The 9,793-nt window shown below is 36.2% G+C and overlaps 1 protein-coding gene across 1 annotated transcript in view; it reads left to right on the top strand.

Annotated features, from left to right (window-relative positions):
• The first annotated feature begins 3,256 nt into the window (after positions 1-3,256).
• tbca (tubulin cofactor a) overlaps positions 3,257-9,793 on the top strand; it is a 24,573-nt gene continuing 18,036 nt past the window's right edge. The window contains exon 1 of the mRNA XM_015365170.2: positions 3,257-3,453. Coding sequence (XP_015220656.1) covers positions 3,401-3,453 — 53 coding nt within the window. The 5' untranslated portion in view covers positions 3,257-3,400. The remainder of the gene's footprint in view (positions 3,454-9,793) is intronic.

A 9,793-nucleotide genomic window follows, 5' to 3' on the forward strand; every position in this document is an offset into this window, starting at 1 on the left:
TAAAATGAAAAGAGCCCCGAGATGATAACTGTTATAAAGAATTAACGGATGGGTTTATTATTTGGATTCTTAGAAGGAATGAAGTCTCGGTGACTAAACAGGAGCTAACAGTACATTGCTGGATACACTGCAGTTGTATGTTGGGAGGCATACTCTATTTACTGAATATGAATTAGAAGAGGTGACGGTGTCATGAAATCTCTAGGTTAATGTGACCTTCTCTGTCAGAGGAGTCTTGAGTGTTTAAAAATTAAATAATCAAGAAAATTAACAAATTATTTTGTGGAGTAAACTATTTAGAGTAAACAAGATTTTGTTTTATCTTTGAATCTCCATGTAAGCTATAAATTCCTGAAGCATGTACAGTATGTATGGTGCCTTGAGATCCTTATGATGGCTGACCGTGTATAAATTCACATTTGCAGTGCGGAATTTAAATATTTTAAGGGTAACAAAAGCATTTGAGTATCTGATGTTTTACTACACAAATCTGCATGAATCCCAAAATGTAAGAAAAGCTGGTGTTCCAATACTGTACACAAACCATCATCTTCACAAAAGTGTAAACATACAAAGTGGTAAAAAAGTGTAAACTCAATTAACATGATGTATGAATTTATTATTATTATTTTGTTAATTATTCTTTTTTTAATCTAGATGTCACCTAGATTGGCGTTGCCTTTGTTTTCCTATTGCTGTAACCTTTACAAAACAATAGTTAATATCCAGACAAGTTGCACTCAACATTCAGACACATTTTTAAAAAAGTGTCCTAACAAATTTGCTGACTAACTTCAAATTGCAGCTCAGGTCAATGAGACCTTGAAGCAGGTTACATGAAATTATATTACTTTTCACAACTAACACAAATCAATCAAAGCCTAGGATACCAAGATTCAAATGTGATTGGAAGTGTGTGTTCTAAGTATGATGCACTACTAGTCATTTACCCCTTTGCAAACTGAAACATCCTCAATGTTATTGGAAAACTAAAACACCCTTGTCCTTGTAAAAGAAAATGGTTCACCAACAAGGAAAATAACAGAAAATGCACATCTAAATCTATCTACAGTAGACATCAGTCTTATCAAAGTCATTTTATAAAGGTGTTATTCCCTATCTCATTTAGCTTAATAAATATAAAGTAGTCATGTACTAATATATCCATGCATTACCAGAAAGCCACTTAATTCTGATAATATTAGCAGCCTGGAGCTTATCCTGGAAGCACAGGGCGCAAGGCAGAACTACACCTTAGATGGAATGCCCATTCACTGCAGGGTACTTACACACATACGAGGAGAACACATACCTTGAGAGAACATGCAACCTTCACACAGAAGGTGTCCCCAGTCAAGAATCAAACTCAGGACCCAAAGCTTTGAGGCAGCTTGTTCTAACCACCACAACACTGTGCTGCCCATTTATCAATGTTGTTGGTCCAAAATGTATCCAACACTGATTTATCCTAGTGAGCAGCAATAGATATGTAAGTTCAAAAATGCATTGTCCATACTTTGGTTGGCAAAGATTCTGAGCAACACACAAGATATTCCCATTCCTTTTTATGGGGACCCAAACCTGCTGGTTTTGTTCCACCTGAGTAGTTAGTTTATATGGTTCAACTTTAAAAGACTTAATAATAGGCTGAATTTGAACTCTTTGTTTTCAGTTTCACAACCTACTGGAACTCTAGACACTCTAGAACTCAAGTATTGGGTTTTTCTTAAATAGCTTCAAATCTCCAATTTTTGAGTAGGAAAAAATAAACATTGCCTAGATTCTAACAAAGTAGGTTGTTCTTTTTTCACTTAAAGACTCATTTAAGTCAAGATCTTGGCTGTAATGAAAACCATCAGGTTTGTAGGTCCCCAGGATACAACTTTTTTTCCCCAAATGACATACCCCGAAGGGATAACTTCTGTATATACAATGCTTTTGGTTCCTGGAGGGTTATGTTATCAACATTGTGTCACTGATAATTGAGCAAGATGGCGGTGCCCACCTGATTAAATTTAGTTAAGTGTTTTTACTGCATGTATTAATATACAAGCGCAGAAATATTCCTGATTAGAGTACTGAAACAGTAAAGGTGTTTATAAGAAACTGAACACAGACTTGGCAATGATATTAGCCCTCAAGACATTTTGGAAATACCTGTACACAGAGGCTGCATTAGCGCTTATCATAAAATCGATACAAGCAAAGTGGAGAGGAAGAGGCGAACCATGATAAAGGTGTGGCCCACTGCTGTTAGTCATACGAATAGTGGTTTGGGAAGACTGCAGTTTACATCACGATTACCTGTGGGCCTTTCTTGTCATGCTTTTAAAAAAAAGCCGGAGGGTCATATTTTGTGAACTGTTGCATAGCTATAATTAGCGTTTTGTATGTTGTATTTAGAAAGATGTATCAGAACCATGCAAATTAAACTTAAGAAGAAGTACAGTTATTAAGGATATATAGAATCCTGTGCCTCACAAAATCAAAGTAAAAATACGCCAAAAATATTTCAAAACAAAAGGTAACAGTATAATCCATATTTGTGGGAAATAATACTAGGGATTCATATCCAATACTTTAGACAAGGCAAATGAAAGAAAGGTTAAACATAATAGAGGTGAGCACACATTAAGACACATTATTTTAATTCTGTGGCTTCATATTGTAATTTTTGGAAGGTGTTTAGTTATGGTGCTCCAACAGTTACACACACTTTGTTGTAGGATAGGAGCAGCTGCAGGTCACATTTTATCACAAGGATTCTGCCTAAGCAGGTATTTTCTAGGAATCCTCAAGTAGTGCTCAGAGTCTTTAGGTTTCCCAAAATTAAAATAGAACTTTCCACCCAAAGTCTTGCTGACTACAATGTACACTCTGTCTTAAGTGTGTTGTCATTACTATTTTACAAATCATTACTCGAAATAACTAGAGACTTCATTTTAATTTTATCTTTAAATTGTGTTTGTGTGATTCATTAAGGATTGCTAAAAATGGGTACTCGAACTACAAAAAATGTGCCCCCGCTCTAGGGCATGTGACAGACTCACACGTTTTTCTATTTATTTCTACAGGATGTATTACCACTCATACCACTAACCACTAATGACCACTTTGTTTTGAGAGACGCTACATAAAATTATTATTATTATTATTATTAAAAACGTTATTATTGGATGTAATACTACTACTACTAATCATCATCATCATCATCAACATCAACAACAGCACTATGGTTAACAAGCTCTATTCTCGGTCGCTGTGAGCCCTTCAGTCCTGTACTGCTCATGCGCTCTGTTCTCTGTGCACTTTGGATCAGGTGGAGGGTGACGAAGCTGTTTCCGAGTGTCTTGTTCTCTTGTGTTTGTAACATTTGCTGCAAAGAAAGCTGATCGTTATTATGGCGGATCCACGAGTACGGCAAATCAAAATTAAAACAGGCGTAGTTAAACGGTAAGTTGTCTTTTAAACCGTGGAGAACGGGATGTGGGGTATTGTTTTTGTTGGGCCTCCGTCGCCGGCGGCCTGGAGTGAAGTGATAGCCGGGCACCCGGAGCTGTTTACGGTTAAGGGACTTCAAATAGACATCAGTTTTTCTTTTAGGCGTTTAAATGTGCTGTTAAATGAAAAGGGTATAAGACAATCTAAGAAATTGCTTCAACATTTGAAGTGTCACATTTATTTTCTAGTTTCAGATTTTATAGTCTGCCTACTCACGGGGCCTTCTTATTTCATCCTATTCATTTTAACTGTTCCTTTTTCTCTCCTACTTTTCATCTCCCTGTCTCCCTGTCTGTATTATGATGATGACGGTAACTTCTATTTTGCAACCTTAGGAATGTGAGAGCAATGGTGAAATGCATCCAGCCCTTTTAACAGTTTTTTTATCTTTGGAAAATAGAGTATCCCAGTTACTTTTAGAGTGGAATCAGAGAACAGTAAAACAGTAATGCCTAAATTATTAGCTATGTGTCACTTCTGAATTTAACAATTGTCACATTCAAATGTTAGAATTAGACCACATAACCCTTACAAAGCAACCTTTTTATATATGTATGAATTGTTCAGCTTTGTATCGGTGTGTTGTAAGTTTTTAGATCTGATGAAGTACCAAAAAATAATAAGAGTTAAAAGTGTATAGGTGAATGTTTGAACCTAAAAAATGTATATATTCACATCCTTTACTGTATTCTCAAACCTGACACTGTGGCGTTGGTGCAAATTGCAGCTCAAAAGCAAAACCAGATAGCACCTCGAGCTGGCCCATTGCCACAAAGTGTGTTCCATCCTCAAATCGACCCCTGGGAATTGGTACCAAGAGATGTTTGTTTTGGTTATTATTTATGGCATGGATTGATTATAATGCTTCCCTGTGGATATTTTTGGAAATTATTTTGTCTTCATCAAATTGATGGTCAAATAACAAATCTTGTAAAAAAAAAAGCCAGTCATTAGTCTAAACATACGTGGAAATGTTACTGCATGTCCACTGTAGGCTGTCTGAAATCTGTCTGCTTTTGCGTGTCTCTGTTTCATCATTCTCTTGTTTCAAAATGACTAAGCAGACGATGGCTGAACATGTATGGGAGTTTCTGCAGCCTAGTATAGACCATATTCTGTATTGGTTCTGTTTTGATAAGAGTCAGATTAAAAATGCATCTCAAATATGTCTTTGCAATGAATACTGCCAACATTCCCATGGGTTTAATGGATCACAAGGCTTGGCAAGAGCAACTGTAAAACCTCTTTACAAATTATTCTTTTACACAATGTGCCTCAATCTTGTTTTGTTGTTTTACCTTGCTTCTGAATTTTAAAAAATATATTAATGCTTTGTTCTAAGAATATATAGCAAAAACTGGGCATCTGAAGAAATGTCACTATATATGTTTTTAGAAAAATAAAATATGGAGTTTGTATATTGATTAGATGTTTTGTGTCATTTTGATGAATTGACCACTCATGACTGACCTTGTTGCACTTAAATGACTTTGACTGTTGCCTAAATACCTCATTAGTGAGAGAGTTTATTGAGGAAAAGTACTGAGTTGATTAAACCTGTTGAATGTCAAGCCTTGAGAAGGAAGAAAGAAAAACACTATGAGAAACCCCTTATCAAGAGAACATACCTTTGTGTCATTATTTTGTCCACCAGTATTGGAGCCAAATCTGGACTATCCCAGTGGAAGATGGCAAATAATAAGAATTCCTTACACTTATATAGCTCTTTTCTGGACACTCCACTCAAAGCACTTTACAGGTAATGGAGACTACCCTCCACCACCACCAATGTGCAGCATCCACATGTGGCACCAACATGGAGAACAACAGAAAAATTAATGGGGAGGTTTAAATATGATGGTTAGGGCAGGGTTGTCTTGTGACTACTGAATTCTGCTTGTAGGACGTTGGTGGTAACTTGACCACATGGTCCTACCTTCGTCAAGGAGAACACAAACAGACTCCACATGTCCTTTAATGCTTTTGTAACAATGGCTTTCCTGAGCGATAAGTGCATCTGTTATGCCACACAGATGCCCTGCTCGCCAGGCTATTGCCTCTTTGAGCACCTGTTGCATGATTTGTGATGATGTGTGGTAGATCAAGCTCAGTGGACAGTGAGCAGGCATGTACTTCTTCAGGCTGTATGAGAGGAAAGGGACAAAATTCTGAAAGCCAACATCTTCAACCTGGTGTAAAGTATGTCACAGTTATATTGCTTGGAATGTCTCCATTGGTGGCCATTCATATTACTTGCCAGTGACTGTGATAAACCACCCAGCTGGTTAATTGCCCCCCATGTCACCTGTTGATGACAATTGATAATAAGAAAATGTATTTTTTGTGCATCAAATCTGTGCAATAAAATCCTAGTGCATCTGTTTCAAGATGATTTGTGAGAAGGAAAACAACGTTAATATTTCCCATATTTATTCCTCACCATCCTTCAATTCATGAGATTTATGTTATAAGAAATACAGCAGGTCCCTTAAATTGTTACTTCCCAAGTGTAATGTGGGCCTTGGAGCCCATGTGTGGTAGCCTGTTCTGCATCAGGAGTATTGACATTGAAAATGGGATTTATAATGACCACAAACCAATTAAAAACCTATGTAACATAAGCCATTTATTCCACTGTTTAAAATTCAGCCTTCATCACTCCTTAATTTAAATTGTTTTTCTAAATTATAAACCAGAAATAACACAGAAACTATGTTTGTAATCAATTGTGATGTTTTATACTTGTCTTCTACTTTAACAGAACAAAATAGTTCATGTATTGGGGCTTAATGAGTCTTCTAGCTTCAGGTTAAATGTATTTAAAAGAGTTCTTAAAAAATAAGAGTTGCAGGTGAGCTTTTTTGAGTTTCCATTACAGTTTATACACTTGCTTCTTTTTGGCTGTGTAAGCTGACATTGGCCCCTGCTGATTGCTTTCTAGGTCTAACTGAACAGTGAAGAGCTTCTCCATTTAAAATGACAACTGTATATATTTTTCATGTATTAGTCCTAAAATTAAAGCTGTCTAGAAATAATTTAGTCACAGAGGCATAGATGTGTCTTTTGAAAATGGGTGGGGGAAGGGGTGATTGAATGTTTGCATTTTCTGAAAATATTTAATTTTTGCAGCTGTTATTCATTTTAAAGTGTGATGGGACACATTTTAAATGAATTATCTGAACTGTGAAAGCTAGGTTAACAGTTTAAACTGAGCAGATGACCATAACCTGTGTAAAGAGGCCGTTTTTTATGCAATATAAAAAAATGTAAATATTCAAAATGTAGCAAGCCTGCTTAATTGCATAATTCCCAATAACATCACAAGGATGGTTTAAAATAGTGGTTGGTGCTGCAAACACCCAAAATTCTGAACAGTTTTTTTTCCCCCATTTACAACAAACATACAATACAGTACTACTTTAAAGATGATCTATAAAATACGCACATTTTATTTCCTCACATTTACAAGCTTGCCTAATATTGCTTTTAAAAAGTCCTTTATACGTTTTACCCTTTCTTTCCACCACACCTAATTTTATTTTGACAAAGAACTATATTTGTTTTTAATTGTACTTTGTCCTGTGTATTTGGGAACATTTGAGTCAAACTGCGTTATATAGGAAATTGGCGACACAATCTCAGTGTGCTCTGTCTGATTTCCACCTTATGGTTGCATTGTGATGGAACAGCACTGTCCTTATATTATACCAGGGATGTGTAAATGGAAAAGTGCTGTGTTGTATAGATTGTATTGTACTGTGGTCACTTGCACCTAGGATGGGTGAAGCACAACTGATGCATTTTTAGGCATCAGTCAAAACTAAGGCATGACTCCTATAAAAGAAGGTGATTATGCGATTACTATAGATTATATAAGCCCATAATAGCAGTGCTCCCCATAATGAAGTGGTTTTTTGGTGTTCACATTTTGTTTACTGGCCAGATGGGGACAAGGAAAGTTACTTTATTTTTTAAGAAGGTTATCTCTAGAGCTGTGATCTGTTATTCCTGTAGAAGTCTGAACATTTGCAGAGCCCATATTGCTTAATTCTCTATATTGGATGCTTTGTCATTAGCTACCTGAAGTTGACCAGACTCATCGTAGGGGTCTGTGTGCTATTACAAATGAGCATTACCTCTTTATCCGTCCTCAGTGGCTGAGTGGGCTGGTCAAACCTATTCTACATTTTCTGTAAAGTAGAAATGCCATTGCTGCTAAAAATAAAATTCTGTCAAGAGAGAACATTTTAAAACAAATGCAAACTTCAGTGTAACCGATGAGTTTGTTAGGGGTGTGGAAACAGTTCATTTCAGAGCATTACACCAGGCCTCGGGTAATTCAGCTTAAATCGACCTTGCTTTGATACAAAACGTTAAGCTAAATTACCTTGTTAAAAACGTGACTTTTTTTTACCTTGTTAAAAATGTGATCTGTCTTCACAAGTCAGTCAAGGGTAGAATGAATCTATGGGACTAGGCAATGGCCTATTGTTAGAAATGTTGTACTCTTGTTTTTTTTTCTGAATCAGCAAATCACACTGCTGGACAGAATGATTAAGCTACCCATGTTACCCAACCCAGATGGACTAGGTCTTTTTAAGTGTAAGACATTAATTCATTTTATTATTATCTGTTTAATATTTAGGGGTAGGCCTCGATTGAGGCTTCTACTGAGAAGAAGGAAGGAATTGTGTGGAAAACCACCGTAGAAACGATGTCTGTCCTCTGCTGGTGCACATCACTCTTATTGATCAGGAAACCAGAATTTAAAATATTTATTTTAAGTCTGTCCCTGGAAAGTTCTCTGATACTTCAGTGTGCTTTGCTGCAAAACTCTGAAGCAAGACAGGTTATTCACAAGAGAGGAATATGCCCAATTACAGTAATTTTCAATTGATTGTAAATAGTTTACAGCCGACGTGTGGTGTACGTATACTTGCTACATGCCAATACAGCCTTGACTTTGGCCTATAGTTTACTGCTGATTAAACAAAACTGACATCAGTAGATTAGAATGAGACTAGGACAATTCACATTGCAATTCTGTTAGTTTACCTTTAACAGTCTTTTAACACTCCTGTTTAAATGTTGCTGACACACCATAATTACAAATCTACAAGCCTTGATTATAAAAGAATTTTACATCATGGACCTATGGAGGGTGGGATATTGATTTTTTTTTTCCCCCTTTTGCAAAGAAGCTCTTTCAGTAACAGCCATTGTGCCACTAGTATCACGTCTTGCTTTCTTTTTGGGGAAGGTTTATTTTGATTTTCCAGAAATGATCACTGCCTGCTGCAGTGACAGCACCAAGAAGACAGGTCCGAATATTGTCTTAAAATTGGACTTCATATTTTCTGCAGTGCTTCAGTGCATGGTGTCTCTCAGATTGAGCTTTACGTGCTCATGGTTAGGTTTCTTTTTCACAAAGGGTGTCATGATAATTACTGATGGCAACTGAATACTGTGACCTGCAATTACAAATCTTTCAGGATTTAATACAGGATGTAATACTAACAATGAGAAGAAAGTGGGTACTTAAGACTTAAATCTTGTTTGATGTTTTTTTCTGATACTTACGTTCATGTCTGTACTGCATGAAAGTGCAGTATAAATTATTTTAAAATATCAACTTAAATTCTTTTAATAATCATGTTTGGTATTTTGTACGACAAACTGATAGTAGTTCCATTACTGTTCTTTCTGATAGAAACCTACAGATGTCAATACCATTGTTACCAAGCAGTTTTTAGCCTTAAATTGTATCCTTTGTTTTAAACGTTTCTTCAATTTTTAAAATTTATTAGAAAATGTATCATTTCTGAGATAGACTTTATGTGGATGCATGTAGCTGTTCATTGTATATAATCTTTGAAACCAAACAACCCTGCTTGCAAAGTTATCTACTGGTGGTGAGGACCTCAGTGTTTTCTTTGAAGAAATAAGGTTGTCAGTGAACAAGAGCTCGGTTATCTTCCATTTTTCTTAATTTTAAAGTTTAGTATGTCCTTTTGTTGTTCTTGTTTTTATGGTTAGTTAGGAAATGGTCAATTCTATCTCTGTTCTTTCAGCCAGAACATTGCGAATGAGTTTTTCATGGATACAAAGTGCCCAGATCCAGTTCTTGCTGTTAGCCTAGACCCTCTTATCAACCATGACATTTTTTACACCTAAACCAGCCAAAGTCATTGTGAACAGAAAAACTGGCTGATGAAAGGTTGTAGGAATCCCGCTGAAGCACAATTGTCCAAGACCAGATCTGAACATGAGGTCACTTCTTTCCCTTGATCTT

This window comes from Lepisosteus oculatus, chromosome 3 (assembly GCF_040954835.1).
Source record: "Lepisosteus oculatus isolate fLepOcu1 chromosome 3, fLepOcu1.hap2, whole genome shotgun sequence".
Lineage (NCBI taxonomy): Eukaryota > Metazoa > Chordata > Actinopteri > Semionotiformes > Lepisosteidae > Lepisosteus > Lepisosteus oculatus.